A 27,675-nucleotide genomic window follows, 5' to 3' on the forward strand; every position below is an offset into this window, starting at 1 on the left:
CCCTTCCCTGCTCACTCTCTCTCTCAAAATAAATAAACCTAAAAAAATAATTAAAAAAAAAGTAACTGAGGAGAGGGGCGCCTGGGTGGCTCAGTCGGTTAAGCGTCCCACTTCGGCTCAGGTCATGATCTCACGGTTCGTGGGTTCGAGCCCCGTGTCAGGCTCCGTGCTGACAGCTCAGAGCCTGGAGCCTGCTTTGGATTTTGTGTCTCCTTCTCTCTCTGTCCCTCCCCCGCTCACACTCTGTCTCTCAAAAATGAACTAATGTTAAAATAATTAATAAAAGTAACCGAGGAGAAACCAGGCAGATGGTTGGCCTCAGGTTCAAGGATGTGGAACCTAGAGGACCTGTCCTCCAGCCTGGGCAGAGCTTCATAATCACTCAAAGTGGAGAGAAGAACATGAGGTGGTGTCTTTGGGGCATTGGCGGCTCAGGGATCCCTTTCCTGCTATGCTTCCCAGTCCTTGCATCTGTATCTCCAAGGAGGGAAGGAGAGGAGACCCGGAGTAGGGCTGCAACGGCTGAATGACCCTAAGCAAATCTCTCTGTCACAGGGGCTCCTGCAAGGGCAACCGTTCTCCCCGGTTTTACACTTCCGGAATCCCTCTTTCCTGAGCTTTCGGGGCAGTGCTAGAGTGGGCTCCTGGGTAGGAGCAGCTCTCTGCTGCCCCCACCTGAGTCCTGCCTGTAGGTGGCAGGTGTCGGGTTAGACCCAGCCCCCTCAGGGCCTAGCCACTCAGGTACCGGGCTGATCTCCCTCCCCTTGGGCTGTGCTCTCTGTTATAAAGGGCCAACCCTGCAGCTGTTCCCACCCTAGAAGCAGCTTCTTGGCTCCTTCTCGAACCTCAGTCAGGTTCAGCCTACTCGCTTCCACTCCGGCCTCCACTCTAGCCTCCACCATGTCCATCAGGGTGACCCAGAAGACCTACAAGGTGGCCGGCCCCCGGGCCTTCAGCAGCCGCTCCTACAGTAGTATACCCAGTTCCCGCATCAGCCTGCGGGGGGGCATCGGCGGCAACCTCTGGGGTGGCCTGGGAAACAGCAGCATAAGTATGGCCGGGGGCTACGGCGGGGCCGGGGGTTTTGGGGGCATCACACACGTCTCAGTGAACCAGAGCCTGCTGAACCCCCTTAATCTGGAGGTGGACCCCAACTTCCAGGCTGTGCGCCTCCAGGAGAAAGAGCAGATCAAGGTCCTCAACAACAAGTTTGCCTCCTTCATCGACAAGGTGAGGGCCACCGCGTGGCGGGCAGGGGCTGGGGCTTGCCATGGGGCCCTGACCGGTCTCTTGGTCGCACAGCCTGTGGGCACATCCTCAGTTCCCCACTGGCGACCTGATGGGCCCCACCCACCCCGCAACAATCTCCCTTCCAACTAACACTCAGTTTCCCCCTGCATTTTGGTTTGGGCTGGGGCGGCTTTGGGGAGAGGGTCGAGGCGGCTTCTGACTCTCAACTTTGAGCTTCCTCCCTCACGCATCTCAGCTCCGACCGGGCTGTGAGACTTTTGGCCTGGAAGAGCCTTAGTTGTTCAGTGGTGGGGTGGGACGGGAGGCCTCTTGTCCAGGTTAACCCTCCCCAGCCCTGCCCCGAGGGCTGCCTAAAAGTGTTCCACTGCTTTTTTTTTTTTTTTTTTTAATTTAAATAGGGTTCGATGGGATTCTGGAAGAAGGAAGCGGGTGCCTTGACTCATCGGGCAAATATTGATTGAGACCTTTGGCGTCCCGGGGCCGGGGTGTAAGGGCATCGAGATGAGTCACCACCCGGCCCCTGCCCTGGGAACCCGCGGGGTGGGCGGGGCCGGGTGGGGCAGAGCCTAGTCCCCAAGGTGGGGTGAGGGGCTGAGTCCTTCCGTTAGGGGGAGGCGCTCCCCTACCTTGGGAGCTCCTGGTTTCTGAGGGGTGGGGTCGGGGTGAGGGGACGCCTCCTGGCTTCAGGAAAGCCCCATCCGGGATTCAAAGTCTGTGGGCGTTGGATACCCCCAGGTTTCGTGTCCTGTTCAACCCCATAGTTTATGGCTTCAAATAAGGCGTCTGTCCGCCAACGCCCCTTTCCCCACTCGGCCCTTGTCCCCTTTCACTCTTCCCTACCCCGGCTCCGCCTCAACCTGGCTGCACTTTCCCCGACGGCAGGCACCTGGCCGGGTTTTGCAGCTTGGGTGTTTGCTGTCCCAGGGGCCCCGGGAGGGCCCCAGCGCGCAGGAGGATTGGGCAGCTCGGTGCTGACTGGCTCTTGGAGGCATTGTGGGAAGGGAAGCAGGCAAATCCCGGGGCAGACTCACGCCCTTAGGAATTGGAGTCCCCCGGGGAATTGCCCCCCCACCTCCGTCCCCGGTGGTGGCGGCCGTGCTGCCTCCTTGGCATAAAGCACCCTTGACTTTACTCCTTGACAGCGTTTTGTTAGCCAAGGGGTCCTCACAGTGAGTAGTTAAGCACTGAGTCTGAATTCCTGGTTCACAGTACTCTGCCCTTTCCTTTGATGGGGCTCCCTTATCAAATCTGATCTCACCTATGAAATGGGCTTGATAATCCCTAAATCAAAGAGGTTTTGCCTATTCAAGCATATGATGTATGTAAAGAGCTTAGCAGTGCTTGGCCCATATTAAGCAGCCTATTATGGCTAAATGTTAAAATCATGTACTTTTTGTTATTTGGGGGCTGAATGACATGAGGAAGAAAAGGATTTCTAGAGAAGAATTTGTTGGCTCTAGATCCCACCCTTAAGACCGCCTCCTCTTTTAGGTCCCCTCAGTTAAAAAAAAGAAGTAACGACTTTGGGTTGATTAAGAAAAACACATTATTGTTTTTGGAACCATTCTATTACTCTTTCTTTTGAAAAATTCCTTCCTGGGGCACCTGGCTGGCTCAAGTTAGTGGAGGATGTGACTCATGATCTTGGAGTTGTGAGTTCAAGCCCCATTTTGGTTGTAGAGATTACGTAAACATAAAACTTCATATATAAAGAAAATTTCATTTCTGGTATGCCCTGGTTTCATCCTAAAATCTGGATCCCTTGAGCCTAAGGAACCCAGAACCTTTGTGATTGAGGCAGGAAAAGAGGGCTGTGGATTCCGGGGTGGGGTAGTGGAAGATTTCCATGATTCTGGAGAATTCTCAAAGGGAGTGCCATGGGGACTAGGGTGTTCAGGCTCAGAGTGGGGAAGCAACTGAATGTTGCAAAGCACAGTTTAGTAGCAGTGTTTAGCTAAAACTTAGATCTTCTGGCCAGTGATCTCTAGGCTAAAGGGCTCAAGTTTCTCTGTAATCTGTAGGAGTCCCTTGAAGCCAGTCCAAATAATAATGATGATGATGGTAATATTTGATATGAGCAATTGAATTTCTCTTTCAATCTTACATAAAGTATTAATCGAAACTTGGCTCTTCTTACTGATTTGGAATACCTAAGTAAAGAAGACCTATTGATTCTACAGGTATCGTTTCAATGTAACTCCCCTAGCTGATCCCTGCCAGCCATGCGATTGCTTGTTGTCCCCACTGCCCCCGACCCCAGCACTAGAGAGGGACATGGCTCCCTACTTCACTCACCATGCTGTCTCTTTCAGGCCATTGGTGATTCTCCCAGAACAGCTCACCAGCTTTCTGGATTCTGGAGACCACCCCCCACCCTCCCCCGCAATGCCTGAAAGGGGGTTCGAGGAAAAGACAGTGTTCACTCCTCCCCAGACTGCACCTGATGGCCTGATGTGGACCTTCTTGCTCCCTCCTTCCTCATGCAGGTACGGCACCTGGAGCAGCAGAACAAGATTCTGGAGACCAAATGGAGCCTCCTGCAGCAGCAGAAAACCTCTCGGAGCAACATGGACAACATGTTCGAGAGTTACATCAACAACCTTCGGCGGCAGCTGGAAACCCTGGGCCAGGAGAAGCTGAAGCTGGAGGTGGAGCTTGGCAACATGCAGGGCCTGGTGGAGGACTTCAAGACTAAGTGAGCCGCCCTCCCCCCACCACCCACCCATTGGAAGTCCTCCTGTCCTACCTAAGACCCCATGGCCCTCTGCTTGTTGGACAGTACAGTCCTATATAACTAGGGTGACCAGAGGACTAGGTTTTTCAGGACAGTCTAGGTCTATGCCCATTGTTCAGGCATAATTGTTAATAGCACCCACCCTCCTTTCAATCTCAGAACTGTCCAGATTTGGACAACAAATTATAAGTTAATATTTACGTAGTAAACATTAGATGGGAGAGGCCTCTGGTATGTGCCTACGGCCCTGGCTTTATTTTTTCCTTACTCTTGATTTCCAGCACAACTCAGAAAGTTCTGTCTGAGGTCTCCTGTCAATCCCCACTGCTAACCCCCTTCATATGCTTAATCCAATGTGTACTCATGGATTCAGCGAGGGGTTTCTCGCTACAGGCCTCTCCATGGGCTGATGATAACCTGGGGTAGGAGTGGGGAAAGACTGCTGGTTTGGGCAGAAACACCAGACCGGCCCTCCTATTCTTCACAAACTGAATTTCCTAGATATTGCCTCCCCAAATACTCAAGATAACCTCACCTTTTCTTTTATCCTCTGATGCTAATTCTGTTCCTTACCAGGTACGAGCAGGAGATCAAAGACCGTACAGACTTGGAGAATGATTTTGTCCTCATCAAGAAGGTGAGGGAATACTCCTCCCCGACCAGGCATGGAAGGTGGGGCTTAGAGACGTGGATTAAGAGGCTTTCTGGGTTCTGTCCCTAAATGTATCCAAGTAATGGGGCATTTGGGTGCCTCCCAGGCAGACAGCTTAGAAAGATAGACTAGGACTAAGGGATAGTTAGGTACATTTGGACAGAACTCTGAACATTGATGTTAGGACGTGATTAAGAAAATGGAGCAGTAGAATTGGAGGTCTGGCCATGGAAGGCCTCTTAGAGGAGGAAGAGGAGGTGGAGGAGGAGGAGGGCTGCAGAAACCAGGGTAAAAGTGTTTGGGCCGTGGATACAGGTGTGATGGGGCTGAGGCTGGAGAATCAGGCCACAGAGTGAGGTGGGAAAGTCAGTCAGTTAGAAGGTTCTGTATCTGGGCCGTTGGGCGCCCCTGGTTGGGGACATGTGTGGGCACTCAGCTCAGGCTGCCCCTCCCCTACCACCCAGGATGTGGACGAAGCTTACATGAACAAGGTGGAGCTGGAGTCCCGCTTGGAAGGGCTGACCGATGAGATCAACTTCTTAAGGCACCTGTATGAAGAGGTATGTTCTTGGGGGCTGAAGACTGAGGGTCCTTTGCCCCGTCAGAGGCTCCTCCCAGCCTCCAGCGCATCAGCAGATGGAGTATCCCCACCGAGTGATTACAGTTATTGACATAATCCAGCGTGGTTGTTCTGTCTGTTTTGTCCCCCTGCATGAGGGTGAGGGAGGGGTTATTGCCCCATTTCACAGATGAGAAAACGGGAATGAAATTGCTTGTCCAAGGTCATCATATAGAGTGGTGACTCAGCTACAGCTTGAACCTGCCCTGTCCCCAGAGCCTGTGTTCTGAATCTTTGGGCCTTCTAGAAAGCTCTTTAGGGGCTTACTGCTGGTAGCTGAGTGTGGAAGGGCGCTGCTGCTCAGGTTACACACCTGAAGCCAGGTTGCCTTTTATCTTTGCCTCCTTTCATCTGTACTTCGCCTGAGGTTTCAGGTCTTTAACACGTCTTCCTTCTTTAGGAACATGGCCCTCTCCCCAACTCTAACTCCACCTGCTTCTCTCCTCTGTTGCTGACCTCCCTGTCTTGTCCCTAAGGAAGTCCGTTCTGCCAAAGGGGGTTCCTTAGGTGCAGGGACAGGGCCTCACCCCCCTCCCTACCTGCCCCCTACAGGAGATCCGTGAGCTGCAGTCCCAGATCTCGGAAACGTCTGTGGTGCTGTCCATGGACAACAATCGTTCCCTGGACCTGGATAGTATCATTGCCGAGGTCAAGGCCCAGTACGAGGAAATTGCCAACCGCAGCCGGGCTGAGGCTCAGACCTTGTACCAGATCAAGGTGAAGAGTGGGGTTGCTAGGCTGGCCCTTCCCTCTGGCTGGTTCTGTGCCCTAGTACTTAAGGAGGGGGCAGGATTTCAAAGTTGACCTTGCCTGCTGTGAGCTGGGTCTGCCAAGTGGGTGCTGTGGAGACAGGGATATCTGTGTGCCTGGAGATCTGTAAGAAGGCTGGCAGTGGTGTGTGTGTTGGGGCTTGGGGTGGTGGGGTGAAGTGAGACGAGTGAGGCACTTGCCTCACTCCTGCCTCACACCTGCAGTATGAGGAGTTGCAGACATTGGCTGGGAAGCATGGGGATGACCTCCGTCGCACGAAAACAGAGATTTCTGAGATGAACCGGAATGTCAGCCGACTCCAGGCTGAGATTGAGGCCCTCAAAAACCAGGTATGGGCTGGGCTGGGGTGGGAGAGGAACCCTGGACATGTCCAGGTGACGGTGGACAATGCAGCAGGGAGTGAGGGGCATGGGAAGGAATCCTAGACCAGACTTCCAGCTTCTCAAACTGCTCCTGAGAGGCTGAAGCGTGCTGAAGAGGTTCCTGGGGCCATGACAGGGGCCAGTGGGGGTGGGACAGACAGGTTGGGGTCCAGAATGGGTTCTCCCAAGCCTGCTTTATTTTATCTGTCTTGTATATCAAAGGTCAGGCTCTGCTGCTGTTAACACAGTCTGGAAAGCAGAGATCTGGTCCAGTTAGGGTAGGGTGCCTTCTCACCATGGTGTCCCAGGTGAGAAGTTTGTGCAGGGAAGTGCTTGGGAACTACTTGGATTTCCCTATTCTGCTTCATTTAAAAAAAAATATTTATTGTAAGTAAATTCTATACCCAACATGGGGCTTGAACTCATGACCCTGGGATCAAGAGTCAGATGCTCCATCGACTGAGCCAGCCAATGCCCCTCCGTATTCTAGTTCCTGAAGCTCTTTGGTAGCAGTTTTTTTGAGCTAGGTGGAGTTGATTAGTCTAGGTCAGAGAGAGGCTCCGGTCCCTAAAAAAGGGACAGGGAAGGTGGGTGCAGGGGGAGGAGACAACCAGGCTCTGCTCTGACCTGCTTACCTTCTCCCTGCACCCACAGAGGGCTTCCCTGGAAGCCGCCATCGCCGATGCTGAGCAGCGCGGGGAGCTGGCCGTGAAGGATGCCAGTGCTAAGGTGACTGAGCTGGAGGCCGCCCTGCAGCGAGCCAAGCAGGACATGGCGCGGCAGCTGCGCGAGTACCAGGAGCTCATGAATGTCAAGCTGGCCCTGGACATCGAGATTGCCACCTACCGCAAGCTGCTGGAGGGCGAGGAGAGCCGGTGGGTGTTGGGGTGACCAGCCCTGGCATCCCAGCCCTAGGGACCTGGCATGGCGAGGGGTGGGGATTGAGTCCTGTTGTCCTGGGACAAGGGCCAGGAGTTGGGTCTGATGTCTTGTGTGTCCTCTGGGTCCAGGCTGGAAGCTGGGGTGCAGAAAATGAGTATCCACGCTAAGATCAACCCCGGCTACATAGGTGAGTGTCTTGGCCTTGGGGTGCAGAGTGGGAGGGTAGGGCCTTTTCACACAGCTCCTATATGTCTCCCTTTTGTGCAGGGGAGGAAAGCAGGGAGCAGTTAGATGTCTTGTCCAAGGTCACATAACTGATTCAAAGCTCTGTCCTACCTTGTTCCTGGTTCCCCCCAACAATACTAAAATAATAAAGCAGGCGATTTCCAAGGTCTGCAGACTATGTAGGGAGTGACAGGAACAGGGGGCACGGAGCCTGATGTGTACGTGGCCTTCTGCACTCATGTGACTGCTTCTATCCCTGACCAGGTGGCATGGTCGCAGCTGGTGGGGACATCATGAACCCTGGCCTCATGCATGGCCTGAATGCCTTTGGTTCTCCTCCCCATAACCGTGTTAGCTCTGCAAAGGCTGTAGTGGTGAAGAAGATTGAGACCCGTGATGGGAAGCTGGTTTCTGAGTCGTCTGATGTCCTGTCCAAGTGAACAACCACTGTAGTCTCTCCCAGCCTCCCACTCCCACGGCTGCCTAGAGCCTGTGGGGGAAGGAGCTGTGCAGGGGAGTGTTGGGAATGGGAGGCCCACCTAACCCTCAGCCCCAGTCCTCTGCCTACCGTTAGTGGGAGTCCACTACCCTGGGTTCCCCTTCTTGCCCACTCCCCCAGCTAAAAGCCAATTCAAGTGTCTTTTCCCAAATAAATCCTGAGAGGGTTCCACCAATCCTACTTGGCTGTGTGCACCTTGTGTTCAGGGGGTGGGGTCGGGGAGAGGTGATCAGGAGGCCTTTGGATCCCAGAAGCTGGGGCGGGGACCTGGGAAGTAGGGGGTGCTGGGGAGGAAAGTCTGGCCTCTAGGCTGTTCCCAGAGAGACTTTGCTGAAAGCCAGATGACGCCTTGCCCATTAACGTGCTCTGAAATCCCCCATTTCATTTTATCTGTGCAATAAACCATTTGAGGCTGGCAGAGTAGGTTTTGGATGGTATTATCAGGCGAGAGTCAGTTTCCTTTCTATAGCATCACAGGACCACTTGCACATAGGGCTGAGTAACTGGCCCAGCTAGAAAGAGGACAGTCTGGCATTCGAACCCAGTTCAGTTCTCAAGCCTCTCCCCCTCCTCAGCCAGGCATGTGGCATTTCCTTGGTGGCCACAGATGCCTTTTTTACCATCATCATTCCTTTGCAGCTGGTTTTCCTGTCCCTTCATAAGCCCAGAGTCCATTTCTAGTAACAGGGTGTGTCACACCTGCCATTTCCAGAAGCCAAGATCATACAGGACTTGGCATTGATAAGTGGCTTCTTCCCTGCTTCACTCACGGTTGCACCCTCCCTGCACTGGTCCCTGCTTCCCTCCTTCACCCTTTTAAATGCACTTTTTATGTTATACATATAGCTGAGTGTGTGAAAGGCGTGTACATTCTATGTTTGCCTGTGGAGGGTGTGCTATGTGTATATGGGTGTGGATATGTTCTGTGAAGTGTGTAAAGGGGTTTGCCCATCTTTGCTGGATTGCAGCCTCCAAGGTCTAGGGCAGGGCCAGAGATTTAGGACACAGCGGGGTGGGGCAGCGCATCCCTGGCACGTGGCTCCACTGCCATGACCATGGGTTTCTAAGCTGAGATGCTGGCTCCCTAACATTGGACTAAGTGTGGACAGGCCCTTACATACTTTCCAAAACACCAGGGAAGAATAAACAGACAATGCTGTAGTGTGGACACCTGATGCAGGATGCTCAAGTTCTGGTCCTGCTTGTGGGTCTCCAGACTTCCATCCCCAGACCCTTGGCTTCCCAGCCTCTGGGCTCCATCTTGCTGTCTCCCTCGCTACCCACCTCATTGAAGCTGCTTCCAGACTGATTCCTGGCATTCTACTGCCCCACCCCTTCCCGGAGCCAGGGCCAGGGCCAGGGTTCTGGACTCTTGAAATAAAGGACTTTCCTCTTCAATGATAAAACTAAGCACCATTATTTAGAACACCATTATCTCTGTAATTATTTTGGCGGCAGCTTGAAGTAAGAAATTCATTTTTATCATGACTTGCAAATGTAAAAGTACAATGTAGACCAGCCTTCTGTTCATGTGTGACTGGCTTACCAGGTCCCAGGAGGCAGCAGGGTGGTGTTAGAGCTCAGAGCAGGTGCAGCATGAAGTGAGAGGGACCTCTTGCCCACTGAGGCCCCAAGTCAATATTTTCTATTGTGCCCCACCCAATCCTTCTGGAAGCCAGCCACCTGTCTTATCAGGCCCTGCCCCCGGGGCCATGGGCATGAAGGGGTGCAGCCAAGGCCCCACCAGTAGCCTCCTAGAGTTTCCACACCCTGGGTGTTTGTTCAGGGAAAGGAGAGAAGCTACAGGGAGAATTGCTTTTCCCTCCCTCCCTCTCCTTCCTGTCCTGGTTTCTGTGTACCTACTATGCGCGATCAAAGTCACTCAGCATTCAGGAGATACCAAATACCCAGAGCTGGACTCCAGTTCTCACTTAGACAAGGACACTGGGGAAGGTTGGAAGCTAACATGTCTTCAATGCCCCCTTGAGGGTAGAGCTTGTCCATCACATTCTGCCCCCACCTTTGGTCCTGGGTATCAAAACCCCCATATCATGCACACAGGCTTTGCATAAGGTCACACTGCGAGTGATGGAAGTGGTATGTGATGCTTGGACCAGCCAGTGCTGATAAAACTCAAGTTTTATCATATGTACACATGTCACACACAGCTGAAAAAAGTGAAGCTTGTTTTTGTTTTTGAGTGGATCTAAAGGTCCCCGTACATAATTGTAAGTACAAAGGGCCTGCCTTCCTCACCAGTCCCCTGGTTTCTCACCCAGAGGGTAACTAACACTACCTGTTCTCTGTAATTTATTTCAGCTAGAGTTTATGTACACATACTTTCTTAGGTATGTACATATGTACAGGGGTACTTTTCTTTCACAAAGGGGTTTACACTATATGTAGTATATGTTGTACTTTGGCATCCACTCAACACCTGTTCTTCCATATCAGTACACAAATTACTGCTTCATGTTTTGTCGAAGCTGCATAATATCCCACCTATTGATGCTATTAAGTAAGTAAGCAAGCGAGCTTTATGACCAATGTGGGACTTGAACTCATGACCCTGAGATCAAGAGTTCCATGTGCAACCGACTGAGCTAGCCAGGTGCCCCATGTTAAAAAAATTAAAAAGAATTTTTTAAATGTTTATTTATTTTTGAGAGAGAGATAGAGCATTAACAGAGGCAGAGAGAGAGGGAGACAAAGAATCCGAAGCAGGCTCCAGGCTCTGAGCTGTTAGCACAGAGCCCAATGAGGGGTTTGAACCCACAAACCATGAGATTATGACCTGAGCTGAAACCAGACACTTATCTGCCTGAGCCACCCAGATGTCCCTTAAAGGATTTTAAAACTGAATTTTAATTTTAATTCCAAGATAAAGTGTCATATTTTATTTAACCAATCCTTGAATTGTGGGTCTTTTCAATCTTCTGCTATAACAGCAAAGTTGCAGTTAATGACCTTGAATACATGGCATACTGTACATGATGAGGGTATCTGAGTAATTTGCGGAGTCACTGAGTCAAAGTATATGTACATTAAATTTTTTTTAAGGTTTTATTTTTAAGTAATCTCTACACCCAACGTGGGGCTTGAACTCACAACCTCAAGATCAAGAGTCACACGCTCCACTGACTGAGCCAGCTAAGCGTCCTTGTACATTTAAATTTTTGATAATTAGAAAAGAAGCTTGTTTTCTTATAAGACTGAATTTTAGTTTTCTAGAAAATCCGTGGGTATAGAAGGCCCATGTTTGACTGTTCCAGGGAAATCACACATTGCTCCTCACCTCTGATGCCTCTGGGAATAAAATAATGACTCTTCCAAGCATTTGTGGGCCATTCTTCTTACACAGTTGTTTCAAGTTTTGCACTGCCCTCCAAAGATGACCTGGGCTATGACCTGTGATCACCTTAGTTAGGGGATTCTAAAGTAGACTCAGGAGGCGGTCCAGACAGAACTAGGGTGCAAGGTGGTGGGAAGGGAGGGGGATGCTGGGAGCAGTACTGGGTGAGGATGAGAAGGGGGCACTGGTGACCAGCTGGCCATTGGGCCAGCCACTGTGTGCTGCTTCCTTGCATTTCCTGGTCAGTGTTAGCTGCTTTGTCTATCCGGCACCCCTTCCCAGCTCGGGTAACAGAACACTCCCTTCACCTGGCCACTCCCATTGTGCCCCCCTTTTATTTATTTATTTTTTAAAAATGTTTTATTTATTTTTGATACAGAGAGAGACAGAGCATGAGAGGGGGAGGGGCAGAGAGAGAAGGAGACACAGAACCGAAAGCAGGCTTTAGGCTCCGAGCTAGCTGTCAGCACAGAGCCTGACGCGGGGCTCGAACCCATGAACGTGAGATTTGACCTGAGCTGAAGTTGGAGGCTTAACCGACTGAGCCACCCAGGTGCCCCTGTGCCCCCCTTTTAAGGAACTGTCTTTTCCAGCTCTAGCCTGGGATTCTGATGGGCCTGGCAGTCACAGTCCTTTTTCTCTGGGCCCACAAGAGTGCTGGAGCCTGCCTGGCCAATCAAAGAACAAAGCCATTGTTCCTTTCTTGCTTAAGTGTAACATAGATGTAATAAAAAGCAGAGAGTGCTTGATGGGTTTCTGCTTATCTTCCCACGTGCAATACAGAACATTTCCTGTATCACAGAAGATTCCCGTGGGCCCCTTGCCAGAGTGCACTGTTTTTTTTTCTTTAATGTTTGTTTATTTATTTTGGAGAGAGAGCACAAGTAGGGGAGGGGCAGAGAGAGAGGGAGACACAGAATCCAAAGCAGGCTCCAGGCTCCGGGCTGCCAGCACAGAGCCCAATGTGGGGCTCAAACCTGTGAACTTCGAGATCAAGACCTGAGCCCAAGTCAGACACTTAACCAACTGAGCCACCCAGGCACCCCAAGAGTGCACTTTATTTATTTATTTATTAATTTTTTGGTTTATTTATTTTTGAGACAGAGAGAGACAGAGCATGAGCAGGGGAGGGGCAGAGAGGGAGGGAGACAGAATCTGAAACAGGCTCCAGGCTCTGAGCTGCCAGCACAGAACTGATGCAGGGCTCGTCACTCATGGACCGTGAAATCATGACCGGAGCCGAAGTCAGACCCTTAGCCAACTGAGCCACACAGGCACCCCCAGAGTGCACTTTAAAAAGTACAAATGAAAAATAAAAGTATAGATCAGACTTTGTTACTCTCCTACTTAGAACCCTCTGACATCCGGGCACCCGGGTGGCTCAGTTGGTTAAGCATCCAATTCTTCTTTTTTTTTTTTTTTTTTTTAAAGTGGACCAAATGTTTAGTTTAGTTTTATTCTTGTTTTATTTTTTTAACTTTTATGTTTATTTATTTTTGAGAGATAGAGATAGAGCATGAGTGGGAGAGGGAGAGGGGCAGATAGAGAGAGGGACACAGAATCTGAAGCAGGCTCCAGGCTCTGAGCTGTCAGCACAGAGCCCCATGGGGGGCTCGAACCCATGAACTGTGAGATCATGACGTGAGCCAAAATTGGCTGCTTAACTGACTGAACACCCAGGCGCCCCAAGTGTCCAACTCTTGATCTTGGCTCAGGTCATGATCTCACAGCTCGTGGGATCGAGCCCTGCATTGGGCTCTGTGCTGAGAGTGTGGAGCGTGCTTGAAACTCTCTTCTCTCTCTGTCTTATTATATGCACACACACACCCCTCTCTCTCTCAAAATAAGTAAATATAAAAAAAAGACCCCCCCACTAACGTCGACACGCAGGAGAAGGCCCCATGTCCTGCCTTGACCCACAGAGTGGGCCTGCTTGGCCTCTTCCTACTCCTCAGGCCTCCTTCTGGCCACTGTCTTCTGTGTTCTCAGTGACTCAGTGATGTGGCTTTTTGGTGCTTCGTCCATAGCACATTTCCTTCTGCTCCGGGCCATCGCGCATGCTGTTCTATCGTCTTGGGACATATTGCTTTTCTGTGCACACGTAGGAGTTTCCTATCTATCCTTCATGGTGTGACACATTGCAGCTTCTGCAGGAAAACCTAGACACCATGGGGCCAGGTGGGCTATTTCTATAGTAAGTTCTTAAAGTATCCTCCACTTTCTCCTTGTAGACTATAACCATCTGTTCATCTGTAATGATGCCTTATTTGTGTCAGTCGTCCCTGACAGACTGTAAGCTCCACTGGGGCAGGGGCCATATCATATCCGCCCAGGTTTTCATAATCTTCAATACCTAGCAGAGTGTACACAGAGTAGGTGATCAAGAAAAAAATGGTTAAATAAAAGGATAAGTGAGCCATTTCCCTATTGATGATCATCTATTTTTTTATTTGTTTTTTGCTATTTTAATACTTTTAAACTCCTTCCTTGCGGGGGTCTCTCTGGCTCAGTCAGCTGAACATGTGACTCTTGATCTCAGGGTTGTGAATTCAAGCCCCACGTTAGGCATGGAGCCTACTTAAAAGAAAAAATGTCAGGGTACTTGGATGGCTCAGCCAGTTGAGTGTCTGACTCTTGATTTCAACACAGGTCAAGATCCTAGGGGTTGTGGGATTGAGCCATGCACCTGCTTGAGATTCTCTTTCTCCTTCTGCCTCTCTCCCCAACTCATGTGTGCACATGCTCTCTCTCTCTCTTAAAAAAAGTTTAAAAAAAAGGGGTGCCTGGATGGCTCAGTTGGTGAAGCATGTGGCTCTTGATCTTGGGGTTGTGAGTTCAGACCCCTGTTGGATGCAGAGATTACTTAAAACTAAGACCTTAAAAAAACAAAACCAAAAAACTCTTCTTTTTGGGGAAAAAGATCAATTTACTCATACCTAGTCCAGGGACTACTGATGTATTGGTATTTTTTTAAGTTTATTTATTTATTTTTGAGAGAGAAAAAGAGAGAGAGAGAGAGAGAGAGAGAGCAAGAGTGGAGAAGGGACAGAGAGTTAGGGAACCCCAAGCAGGCTCCCCCCACTGTCAGGGCAAAGCCCTACTCAGGACTTGAACTCATGAACCGCGGGATGAATTCAGATGAGCTGAAATCAAGTCAGATGCATGCATAACCAACTGAGCCACCCAGGCGCCCTTGATGTATTGGTCTTTTAAAGCATCTCCCTGCAAAGTGGCCTTGGCCCCACACCAGCAACTGCGGACTTCCATAAGTGCCTGGGAAGGAATGGAAAAGCAGGGGTAGGGCCAAACTTGGCCTAATGTGCCTAGCTAGCTAGCAGTGTGTGCCTGGTGCCGGGAGATTGGGGACGAGGATGGCAGAAGAGAATCCAAAGACACCTAAAATGGGGTCCTTGGCTTCAAACCTACTTTCAGCTTACCCGGGAGAACAATACACAACCCAGTAAAATCAACTTCACGGGCTCATTTGGCAAACCATTGGTCACCTGGGATGAGGCAGACAGTCAGGCACAAGGTGGAAGAGAACTGGACGTTTGGCCCATGGCAGTGAGAAGTTGTCGTGCACAATGGACTCAGTGATGATTTAGGGAGCACCGACTACTGGTGGCCCACCAATTTTTGTTCTCTGTAGTTTGAACACCGCTTTTAGGTGGACACATGGCTACGTGGGCTAAAGACTGCATACTTTTGCCTTCCTTGCAGTTAGCTGTGGCCATGTCACAAAGGGTGGGTGCAACTTCTGGGAAGTATCTAAAAGGGAGGGAGTGTGAGCCGCTTCCATCACCCCTCCTTTCTGCTGGTTGGAATGCATATGGAATGGCTGTGGTTCAGCAGATGTTTTGGACCATCAGATGACCTGAGGAATGAAAGCCATCGTTAACAGAGCAAAGGAGAGATGAGACCTGGGTCCATGGCACCATGGGATGCCATACTAGCCTTGGACAGATTATTTTCATTTCTGAACATTGGGAGAGAAATAAACTTCCATCTGCACTGAGGTAATGTTATTCTTGTTTTTTTTTTCCTATTACTCTTACCTGAAGCCAATCTTTTAAAAAAATGCTTATTTATTAAAAAATTTTTAAAATTTCCATTTATTTATTTTTGCGAAACAGAGTGAGACAGAATGCAAGCAGAGGAGGGGCAGAGAGAGAAGGAGACATAGAATCTGAAGCAGGCTCCAGGCTCTGAGCAAATGTTCAGCACAGAGCCCGATGCGGGGCTCCAACTCTCGAACTATGCGATCATGACCTGAGCTGAAGTTGGACGCCCAACCAACTGAGCCACCCAGGCACCCCTAATGTTTATTTAATTTTTGAGAGAGAGAGAAAGCACAAGCTGGGGAGGGGCAGAGAGAGAGAGGGAGACACAGAATCTGAAGCAGGCTCCAGGCTCTGAGCTATCAGCATAGAGACTGATGTGGGGCTTGAACTCATGAACCATAAGAAGGGTGAGATCATGACCTGAGCCGAAGTCAGACGCTTAACAAATGGAGCCACTCAGGCGCCCCTTGAAAGCAATCTTAGTACAGTGAGCATATGAGCCTGACTCAGGGGTATAGCTACCAGAGGAGCCCAGAAGATGATCAGAGGGGGCGCTGGCTGGGGTGAGCAAACTGGTTTCCAGCCTGTCCTGCCTTTGACTTGCTCTGGGAGGTTTGGAAAATCTCTCTTCTCTAGTCTGCTCTTCTAGAACGGGATCGCTGCACTCTGCGGTTGCTAAGGTATCTTCTTGCCTGCCATTTTCATCATCTGGCTATTTTGGTGAGTCCTGGAGCCCCGCAACGCTGCGGGGGGGAAGTTGTACTTGATCTGAGAAGCAGTGGTGTCATGGAGATTTTTCCCGGTGGGGGGAGGGGCAAGGAAGCGAAGTGAAGGAGGCAGTACTTTAGGAAGATGAATCTGTCAGCTCCTGACAGGGATGTGTGACAAAATGGGGTGGGCGCTGGGTGAGTGTCAGAAGGCTGGCTCCGCCACTCATGGGGTCTTTGGCCTCGCTGCCTGCCCTCTCCGAACCCCAGTTTGCTGCTGGTGACGTGAGGACGATCAACACCGTACCAGGGGGACATGAGGTGAGGGACGGGGTCTGAGGCCAGGGAGGGAAAGTCGTTTCCTCAGGGTTGCCTGGCTGTTTGGTGGCAGAGAGATTGGAAAAAGGGGGTCCAAACCTAGAGCTTTTCCCAGCTTATTTGACCTGTCCAGACCCTTCGAATTTGGGGGGAGCTTGTGGGTTACCAAGAGAGGACTGCGGAGTGGGCCAGGCAGGTGGGCCACCGTGGGGCAGAGGGAGGGGAGGACGGCTGGGCTTCCGTGAACTTGAGGCTCATAGGTTACTTTGGGCAGGCTTCAGGTGCCCCCTGGAGGGCACTGTGGGGAGTGCACAGCCAATCCCCTTGCTCACTGTAGCCTGCTTCTGGCTTCTGGATGGTTCCCCTGACACTATCTTTCCTCCCAGCTCCTGGGCTACCTGTAGGGTTTATGGGGCTTCTCTCTCAGTGAGAACGTGAGCAGCTTGGAGGATTTTTTGGTGGAGGGGGTTAAAATTCAAATGTCAATGGGGGCCAGACAGCTAGGGTAAAAGGGGGAAGTTGGTCTGGGGTGAAAAATTGTGGATAGTCACAGGCCATTGGGGCATAAAAATTTCTGGGGCGGGGGGCCTGGGTGGCTCAGTTGGTTGAGCATCCGACTTTGGCTCAGGTCATGATCTCACGGTTCATGGGTTTGAGCCCTGCATCAGGCTCTGTGCTGACAGCGCAGAGCCTGCTTCAGATCCTCTGTCCCCCTCTCTCTACCCCTACCCTGTGTGCACATTCACTCTCTCTCTCTTTCTCTCTCAAAAATAAATAAACATTACGGGGCACCTGGGTGGCTCAGTCGGTTAAGCCTCCGACTTCGGCTCAGGTCAGATCTCATGTTCGTGGGTTCGTGGGTTCAAGCCCTGCATCGGGCTCCGTGCTAACAGCTCAGAGGCTGGAGCCTGCTTCCGGTTCTGTGTCTCCTTCTCTCTCTGCCCCTCCCCCTCTCATGCTCTGTCACTCTCTGTATCAAAATAAATAAAACATTAAAAAAAATTAAAAAATATATAAACATTTAAAAAATCGCTGGGAGTACTCTTTGAGTTCACAGAGAATTATGCTTTCCCACTGTCTTTTTGGAAACATGCCGGCTGTTCATTCTCCCACTGTAGACTGAAAGGTAAGTACAGGGATGGTTTACTTTTCTTTTCTCAATCTCATCGTTTCTCATTTTCTCATTCTTTTCTCTATTTCACCTTTAGTATAAGATGGTCCAAGCACAGAAATGTCATTGGACACTCGGCTTCAAAATAGGGACAGTGAAAGGGCATGGTGAGGACAATGACAAAGTAGAATTCCTTACAGTATTGGGGCCAGAAGCACCCCAGTCAGGCATTCTGGCAGCCCTGCTCTCTCACACCCTCTGGTGTGCCCTGCACCCCTGGTGGTGAGTCTGCGGGGCCAAAGGAGTGTGCCCATTCGCAAAGCCTGGGACTCCCCATCCTGTCCAGATGGTCCTGAGCTCACTTCCGGGAACTGCTTGGGCTTCTTCCCTGGATCTTGCCCTCTTTGCACCTAGTTCTGGCTAAGGGATGGCTGTTTTAGGGCTGGGGGAGCCTAGAGCTGCCCTGTCCAATCAGGCAGCCGCTAGCCAGTGTGGCGGAGAACTCTGAAGGTGGCTAGTCTGCCCTGAGATGTGCTGTAACTATAAAATACACATCAGTGTGACAGTGTGAGAAAAGATGAATCTAATATCCTAATAATTTTAAATATTGATTACATGTTGAAATCATATTTTGCATATATTGGGTTAAATAAATATACCACTCGAAAGATTTCTATTTCTTTTTACTTTATGAATGTGGCTACTAGAAACCTAAAAATTCAGGGGCGCCTGGGTGGTTCAGTCAGTTAAGAGTCTGACTTCAGTTCAGCTCATGATTTCATGGCTCGTGGGTTCCAGCCTCGCATTGGGCTCTGTGCTGAGAGCTCAGAGCCTGGAGCCTGCTTCCGATTCTGTGGCTCCCTCTCTCTCTCTGCTTCTCCCGTGCTTGTGCTCTCTCTTGTTGGGTTGGTACAGCTGGTGGGTTGGAACAGCTGGCCCTTGGAAGAGTTGTTGGTGTTCATGGAGGCCCCTCCAAGTGTGGGATGAAGTATGGGATGGAGCTGGGCCAGAAGGGGAGGGGAGCTGTAGGCCTCCTTTTGTACCCTTTGGTGCCTCCCCAGGTGTTGGGACCAGGCCCTGGGCAGCGTCTTTACTCAGCCCCTGCCTGCTGTAGACACACAGGGTCTAAAACTTTCATCCAGAATTTCCAGAACTTTCAACTTTGCAGCAGATATTGGCAATTTGAATTTTTGCATGAAATCTGATTTAAAACATTTTTATTGGGGCACCTGGGTGGCTCAGTCGGTTAAGCATCCAACTTCAGCTCAGGTCATGATCTCACGGCTCATGGGTTTGAGCCCTGAGTGGGGCTCTGTGGTCAGAGCTTAGATCCTGGAATCTGTTTTGGATGCTGTATCTCCCTCTCTCTCTCTGCCCCTCTTGCCTTGTGCTCCCCCCCAATAAATAAATGAATATTTAAAAAATTATTTTATTTTATATATATAGAAAGAGCTCAAACAGGGGAGAGGGACAGAGGGAGAGAGAGAAATTCAGGCAGGCTCCTCACTCAGTGTGGAGCCTGATGAGGGGCTTAATCCCACAATCCTGAGATCATGACCTGAGCTGAAATAGAGTCGGTATGCTTAACTGACTGAACCACCCAGGCACCCCATGAAATCTGATTTTTAAATGTTGACAGCTAATTCAAATGTTTAGAAAAAAAAAAAAAGCAATCTACTGGTGAAGACCACACAAGCCAGGGAAGACATATCTTTGGGCTCTGGTTCAAAGTGGGGAGACTGAGGTCAGAAATACATGGTTTGAATTGGTTGCCACAGCAAAGGAGCCCACACCACCAAACAAGGGACTGTGGGAAGCAGAGGAAAGGAGTTGGACAATCTCCAACACCAGTCTCTACCCCCGTTTGCCAGATTTTGAGAGTCCAGTATTGATGTGAGGGGCCGGTTCAGTGGTGGGGACCCGAGGGACACAGAAAGCCTTGGATTTTCATCTTTCCCCTGAAGCCTGCTGCTTAGCCTGTCTGGACCTTGGAAGACTGGGCCATAGTCCGAGGGACGGTGGAATTTGAGCAAACCCGAAGGTACCTCAGATGTCCATTGGGAGGCAGCAGAGGAGTAGGGAAGAAGGCCGTCTACACGTTTCTTGGAGCTGAATCGGCATTACTGCGAGGTTCTCCCCACTCCAGGAGCCGGAGTGGGGAGTCCCCCGAGTTGCAGTCCACCACAACCCCGCAGGGTGCTGTCATGCAGATCAGAGGAAGCTCCCATCCTCCCCGGGGATTCAGCCCTGGGCAGGCTTGGTGAGTGGAGCTTAGGGAGGATTTTAGTCGCCATCTGCCTATGTCTTACACACCTGACGACCCAGGTGGTGGGGAGCTGGGGGCTGAGGGTGGCTGGGAGCTGAGTGGGGCAGCCCTATTCCTGTAGGGGTGTGTCCCCTGCTACAGGGCACTGGAAGTTTGAGTTCCATGAGAGAGGTGCCAAGGGCTCCCCTAGAGGGCGCCACACTGCCAGGTGCCAGTCCCAGGGCTCCCGCCTCTCCAGCAGGTGGTAGGCTCCAAGCTAGGTCTGTCAGCAAAGCCAGAGGAGGCCAGGGTGGGAGGGCTATGCTGAGGAAGGTCTGGCTGGTGAAGGTGGGGACAGCACCCAGGGGGATGTGCACAGCAGGAGTGTGAGGGGGTCTTGGTTCTGGAAGAAGGGACACCTTTCCCATCGGAACATGGCTGGCTCCCCAGGTCGGCAGCACAGAGGCCTGGTACTCTTGTTTTGAAGGCTTAGAGAAGGAAGTCACTTAGTGTCTCAGCAGGGCCAGGGTGAGAACTTGGGTGTCGGTGCAGACAGTCAGTGCTCCTGTCTCTACGGCACTCCTTTGGGTTGATTCTGATCACTTTGCACCCTGGCCAAAATCCCTTCATTGAAGACAACTGAGCCCCTGAGCTTGGCACTCAAGGCCCTAACTGACCTGGCTGAAGACCATCCCCCACAGCCACAACTCCTGCCGTTTCCCCCCATGTCCGCTCCACTCTTCCGCTGGGCTCCTTGCACATCCCGGGGGAAGTCACTTGGCGCCTCTCAGTCCTCATGTACACTTGCCCTGTCCTCAGTGTGCATCTCCTGTCCGGCCCCTCTGAGCCGGGGCTCCCTCACTGCCCTGTATGCCACCACATGGCCTTTTCCACTGCGTCGCAGCTTCCCCAATAAGACGGTGATGTTGGTGAGGGCTGAGTCTGCCTGGAATGCATCCTATGTGCCTGTGCCTCACATAGAACAAGTGATCCTAAATATCTGTTGTATAAGTGAAATGGAGGCCTGACCACAGCTCTCACTCTGCCGGCTGCTGCCTGGCCATCGCAGAGGGAACACAGGCGTGTGCATGCATGCGTGTGTGTGTGTGTGTGTGTGTGTGCACTTGTGAGCATGCATGTATGTGGTAAAGCAAACACACACATAGAGGGCCTTGGGCGGCAGAGATAAGGAATCATTCATGGGGGCGGGTGTCTGTGCACCGGCACAGACAGGCACAGACAGGCACAGGCAGAAGGCATCAACCCGGAAAAGACAGCGCTCTGTACACGGTGGAGATTTGCTTTTTACTAATAAAAAAAAAATTTTTTTTACATTTATTTATTTTTGAGAGACAGAATGTGAATAGGGGAGGGGCAGAGAGAGAGAGAGACACAGAATCTGAAGCAGGCTCCAGGCTCTGAGCTAGCTGTCAGCACAGAACCCGATGCAGGGCTCAAACCCACAAACCATGAGATCATGACCTGAGCCGAAGTTGGACGCCAGACGTGACGGAGCCATCCAGGCGCCCCAGGGAGGATTTGCTTTTTAACCAGTATTGTCCTTGTATAACACACACACAGGGGTGCTCATGCCATAAGTATATAGCTTGATGAGTTTTCACAAACTGGGCACCCTGACCGAGAAACAGCAGGGGAGACTCCCCCACCCCGTAAGCCCATAGTGGGTTTTTAAAAAATGCCCTGTTGCTTGACTCTTAAGCCAAGAGAGGGAGACAGAGAGGAGCGTGGAGAGGAGAGAGTCTGGGCCTTCAGACCTCCGCCTCTCCCCCTTGCAGGCTCTGGGCTGCCCCAGTGTTGCCTGAGGAGCTTTACTGCCTTTTGGACCCAGGCACCGTCCCTGATGCCTCTGCTACCATTTTGTCATTGTCCCTCTTCTGTTAGCACCGAGCCAGCCTGCTGGTCCCTGGCAGGGCCCCCCTCCCAGAGCCTACTCGTTTTCCCTGTCCACATCAGGTGCCAGAGGGCGCCTAATGCTCACATGGCTAATGCCCCTTGGCCAGTTTTGCTTTTCTTCTTCATGCTTGGGAGGGCCGGTCTGTAGGATGACATCCCCCAGCCCTCTGCCCTGGCCAGGCTTATCAGAACTGCAGAACAGGAATAGGGCAGGGATCACAGGAAGCCCACCCCAATTTCTTGGAACTGCAAACACACCTGGTGTGCGTGAGTGGAGACCCGTGCCCCCAACACCGGCTCTCTCAGGGCACAGCTGGCATGACCGTTCGGGATGATTATAAACACCCAGCGATGCTGCGCAAGTCCGTGTGGATCCGCTGTGCGCTGTTTTTGACCATGTATATTTCCTGAAGGCTGCATGAAACTCTGTGTCTGTGATGGGGCTCTGTGTGACTGGCGGTGCTGGGGGTCCCCGGGGGTGTGTGTGTGCCGAGAGCAGACGACTGAGTGGTCGTGTGTGCATGCCCGCATGTCTTGGGGGCCATCAGAGAGAGCGCTGGTTGTGTGTGAGCTTGAAAGCCCGCAAGCAAGGAGGGCTGTGGGCTAGGGGACAGCGTGATGGAGTTGTGGCTCTGGGTGTGTTTGTTTGCTCACTGCAGTCAGGAAGTTGCTCGGGAAGGACGGGGGGAGGATCCAGGATTGGTGAGGAAGGGTCAGTGTGAAGAAGGAGAAGGGAGCAGGGGGTTGCGGGTTGGGGTGGAGGCTCTGGGTGGGCTGTCCCTTTCCCCTAGGGTCCTGCCAGCAGGCCCCACCTCATACCCGCCCCCCAAACTGGCTCCCGGGATCAGACGCCCTGCTGACTGCCTGCAGAAATGGGCTAGGTGGAGCCCAGGCTGGGGCCCAGCTGCTGAGGTGGCAGCCCAGGAGAAGGAGGTGGGGCTGGCGACATGCTAGAGCTGCAGCCAGAAGAAGGGCGCCCCGCCCTGTGCTGAGCTGGCAGCTGGCGCTGGGAGCGGGCGGGGCCCCACCCCTGCAGGCCAGGGCAGGCCGGGCAGGGTCTGTCTCAGGCCAGGGAGGGGAGAAAGCTAATGGGGCAAGCCTGGGCCTTGTTTGGCCAAGGTGCAAGGTTGAGGCGCAGTGGTCTCCGCTGGGGGAATTCCTTTTGTGATGGAGGGCGGTGTGTCGCACACTCACTCCTAGCGCCTGTGTGTTTGTGTATTTGTGTTTCTCGCAGTATGCATGTATCCATGAACTGCGGGTGATGGCACGCATGTTTGTGTGTGTGTGTGTGTGTGTGTGTGTGTGTGACTGGCACCCAGGCATGTTTGTGTGAGGGTCTTGCTTGGATGTATCTGTGGAAAGCCCGCACGACCGCTTACTGGAAAGGCCACGTGTGTGCACACGCACATGTGTCTGTGTGTGCATGTGATTAATTCAGGTTCTAGGTGCAGATCGCAGAGGGGCGGTGGTTGGCAGTGGCCTGTCCCGGGTGAGTGGGCACGGAGGGTGCAGGCTCCCTGGGTTGTTTGTTCAGGTCCTGGAACCAACTTGTTTCTGCAACATTCTTCCTGCTCCCCCAGGAGGGGGTGCTGACAGTGTGTATTCGTGTGTGTAATGATCTACAAACCACTTACCACTCTGTGTAACCACTCCATGGATTTTATATGTTTGTAGCAGTCCTCAAAACCATGTGAGCAGTGTGTGAAATATGCCTGTGTAAGTGTGACACGTACTCCTGTGTGTCTATGTGCAACAGCCCCCACAAAACATCAGGTAGGTGCATTTGTGTGTGTGTGTGTGGGGGGGGGGAAATGCCATGATCATGATTACTGTGTATATGTATGTGTGTGCCTCCCGTCCAGCAGAAGGATACAGCCGACCGGATTCCTTAGCCCTCTCCCTGCCGGAAATTCATCCATTCTATTGTTCCTCCAAAGCCCATATGCCCTGACACTCTGCTTTTCTGTTCCCCTCCCTGGTCCCTACCCTGCTCCCTCTCACAGCCACCAGGGATCCTCCCCTGGGATGGGAAACTCTGGGCCTTTCTGTGGAGTCAGTGAGTTCCCCCAAGTTTGCCATAGCACAGTGGGGCCAAGTGGAGGCTGCGACCCGCTCACAGGTTTGGGGGATAGCCACAGGCAAGAGCCTATGTTTTGCAGCCAGATGGCCCTGGGGTCAAATTCAGACTCTCGCAAACTATACATGTGTGATCCTGTTTCTATACATGAAACCTTCGGTTTCTCCTCTGCTTATCTTTGGAGGTGCTGTGAGAAGCTATGGATGAGATGAACATGAAGCTTCTAGCATAGGGCTTGGCACCTAGTAGTCTGCATATGGGTCCTTTTGTTTTCAAGGGATGGCTTTAAGAGCACTGTGAGATCTTGCAGGTAAGGCTCAGGGGCGGAATGCCTTGAGCTTCATGTGCAGGGTAGCATCTGGTCTCTGACCTTTGGGGGCCCTGCAGCGTGGAGGTGGACAGAGCCTGAGCCCAGGGAAATGAAACTCCAAATGGAGACTCAAAAGAGGAGCAGAGTGCATTGTCTGGACCCACAAAGATCCAGGAGAGGGAGACACAGACGCTTCCAGAAGGATAGGCACAGCTTCCCGGGTCAGAAGGACAGAAGGCGCCGCCACCCCAAGGGTAGACAGACACGCGGATCCCCCAGAAAAACAGACACCAGACTGTGCCCCTACAAAGGACCCAGTTGAGATGTCCCGCCTGCTTTCCCTGCTGAGTCAGGCTGTACCAGCTTAGCAGCAGGCGGGTCTTGGCTGGGAGCTACTGGGCATTCATCCCACCTCAGGGGTGGGGGAAGGGGTTAGGGTGAGTCACCGAGGGGGCCCCGCCGCCAAAGCCGCCCTGGGCCCTCGGGCTACCGTGGGAGCGCTGGGGCCCAGCCAATCAGCGGCTGCCACCGGGCCTGCCGCTCTGGCTCCACCCCCGCCGGGGGCCTCTGGCTTCCCAGTTCCCAGGGTCCTTTGCAGCCCAATGGACCCCCTGATGGGACACCGGACCAGATTCTATGGTCCCTGCGTCCAGAGGGAGTCTGTAGTAGACAGAGCACTAGGCTCTCAGGGAGAACTCCCAGCCAGAGTCAACTCCTTTCCTGGGATGGCGTGGGGGTAGGGCCCTTCCTGTCCTCCCGCAGGCTGGTTAGGGGCAGGGATGGCCCTGCAGGACAGGGAGGATTGCCCCCTTCTTGCTCTAAGTCCTTCCTAGGTTGTCTCTGCAGGGCACCCAGCCTCTCTGGGAAGGGGACAGATGGCCCTTTATTCCCGGGCTAAGGGGCTCTACGGGCATTTCCTCCAACAGTGTCCACGGCAAAGGTTCTTGGTCCGCAGTTAGGCACACTGATGTATTCAGAAATTACAGGTATTATTCTCTGGAGGGTCATTGTTCCTGAGGTTCCGGTGGCCCCAGCTATTGAGCCAGGCTTGGCTGGCGCCGGGCCTTGACGCAGACACACATGCAGACATGCACAGATTCCTTGAGCAGGTATGACTGTGCAGACACATGGACACATATGGACAGGCATGGAGATGTCATGCCCAAGTTCTCATTTCTATGAGAACACACACACACACACACACACACACACACACACACACACACACTCTCAGCATGAGAGACAACTGTCCCAGCTCTGTCCCTTACTAGGGACTTTGGGTCAGTTATCCGATCTCTGTGTTTCCCTTTCTGTAAAATAGAGATTGCTAGAATACCTTCCTTAAGGGTTGTTGAGAGAATTAAAGGCAATAAGAGTTGGAAAGTGCTGGGTCTGCTGTAATAATGCCATATATGGCAGCTATGATGGTCACCAGGCCCACATGAATATACCAACACGAGCTCACGTATGGACACACACCAAGGCACACAGACACACCAAACCTCATACATCAATACATACACAAGGACCAGGTGTGTTTGCACATAGATAACAGACACAAACAGCACCCCCAAGGAAAACAGCAACCCCCACGACAACCATAAAAGCAAGTTTTACTGCTCTGGGTGTGATGGGAACAGCCGGCCCAGCTGAGTGGGGGGGGGCGGAGGCCTCCGCGTCGGGCGGTGCCTTTTCAACTCCTGCTCCCACTCAGCCCCAGGGAGAGGACGCTTTCATTCTTCCAACACGCCCCTCTTTGTCCCCCTAGAGCAGTCACCCCATGCTCTCCCCATTGTCATCTGAAATCAAACTCCACCTTCTCCTAACAGCCCGAGTCCCAGGGTGGGGCCCCCAAGGATTTGGGCTCCGTGTGTTTGGTGGTCGAGCACGATGGCCTGGCTTCCTGGGGAAGGCTTGGGGTTGTCAGGGGTAGCCCTGTCCCCACCACTTGTCTGGGCTGGTGGGTTCTGGAAGGTAGTGGTTGTGGGGATTTTGCTGCTGGGCCCTGGACGCAGCCAGAAGCTGACCACCTGCAGTGGGGGACACCCCTCTGGGCTCAGATCCCCTTGGGCTCTGGACAGGATTCAGATAGCTTCTCTCTACTTTTTAAGTTTTCTTTTTATTATGGAAAGAACTCTTACTGTGCGATCCACCCTCCTAAACTTTACATGTTCAGCTCGGTACTGCTAACTAAAGGCAGAGCAGCTCTCTAGAACTTATTCAGGGGCCCAGCTGAGCCCTTCTCTACTTTGCTTTGTGTTTCCCCTTCCCAGGTCTTGCCTGGTCCTCAACCTTCCCCGGGGCTGAGGACATTGGAAAATGGGTTTTTAGTCTAAGGGAAAGCTAGAAGGAGTCCCTGAACCCAGCTTTGGGAGTGAGTGTCCTTCCCAGCTGGGTTTTCCACTTAGTGCCCTGCCATTGGCCGGTGTCCCCTCTCTTCACTAACGCATTAGGATTCTGGATAACTTTATACCCCAGGCTGTTGGAGCTGACGGAACTCCCAAGGTTGCTGAGTCAAAACCTAACATGGAGGGCCTCATGTCTGAGGTCACATAGTGATTCTGTAAGGGCAGCAATGGGATCATCCAGAGGAACCCCACTTCTCAGTGCTCCTATCTTCCCTGCCCCTCCTGTCCATTTTCACAACGAGCGGGTCTGAGCCCCTCCCTTGGCTCCCTGGTCTTAGGAGCTGGGGTTGGAGACTAGAACGATGGGGGACTCAGACCCTGTCCTCTGGAGCTCCAGCCTGATGGCGGAGGAGGGTGTCAGATCCAGGGATCAGAGCTATAGACGGGGCTTGAAATAAACACACAGCAGACTGGAAGGTCTCACAGCCTCAGGGACGTTTATCAAGCAGTTGCCTGGAGGAGGGTTTTGAAGGAGAGGAGGGACATGGACAAGGCCAGGGGATGGCCTCCAGACGATGGGGCTGGGGGTCTTGAGGGAAGATGGATGAGGCTTGTTCTATCCGCTTCAAGGAGTAAATTTGCTGCTTCTACCCTGTGGACTAGAATCCGGGCATTGGCCATGAGTGATTGGGTGCCTCTTTGCTTCAAATATTTGGCACAACTAAAATGGCCAGAGAAAGGCCTCTATGTCTTGCCCAGGCCTGGACCTGGGCGTAATGCCCTGTAGTGTAACCTTCAGGGCTGGGACACTGGACACGGTCAGAGATTCATCTCCCTGGGGGAGCAGGGGGCAAGGAGAGGATGGTTCTGCCAATGCCTTGCCAACTGCCACTCGCCTGCTCCGGAAAAAGCCACTCTGAACTTCCCAGGCGTGCGCTGGCCCTTGGTTGTGGCCCTGTCCTGCCAATGGGTCCTCAGAAGACTGAGAAAGCCTTTCAAACACCCAGGCGTTCAGCAGACCCCTGCCTTTCCTGCTCGCAGATTTCCTGCCCCTTTCTGCCCACAGGGCTTGGATGAGCCAGAAGGGTGGGGCTCTCAGTTGGCAAGACCCAATTTTGCTGGCTGGGAGTTTTTCAGGGTGCTAATTAAAAGGAGCCACCCAGAGAGAATGACTTCACTTGTTCACACACACACCCTTCTGCCCTGCCCGCTCTTCTGCCCCCATTCACACGCCCAG

General features: G+C 52.2%; 1 protein-coding gene across 1 annotated transcript; it reads left to right on the plus strand.

Moving 5' to 3' along the window:
• Positions 1–819: 819 nt before the first annotated feature.
• Positions 820–8,175, plus strand: KRT8 (keratin 8). Its single transcript, XM_029955175.1, has 9 exons — positions 820–1,230; positions 3,738–3,946; positions 4,562–4,622; positions 5,102–5,197; positions 5,809–5,973; positions 6,231–6,356; positions 7,044–7,264; positions 7,400–7,458; positions 7,761–8,175. Exons 1-9 carry the CDS (start codon positions 901–903, stop codon positions 7,934–7,936), a joined length of 1,443 nt encoding a protein of 480 aa, XP_029811035.1. The 5' UTR covers positions 820–900; the 3' UTR covers positions 7,937–8,175.
• Positions 8,176–27,675: the final 19,500 nt, after the last annotated feature.

This window comes from Suricata suricatta, chromosome 10, assembly GCF_006229205.1.
Source record: "Suricata suricatta isolate VVHF042 chromosome 10, meerkat_22Aug2017_6uvM2_HiC, whole genome shotgun sequence".
Lineage (NCBI taxonomy): Eukaryota > Metazoa > Chordata > Mammalia > Carnivora > Herpestidae > Suricata > Suricata suricatta.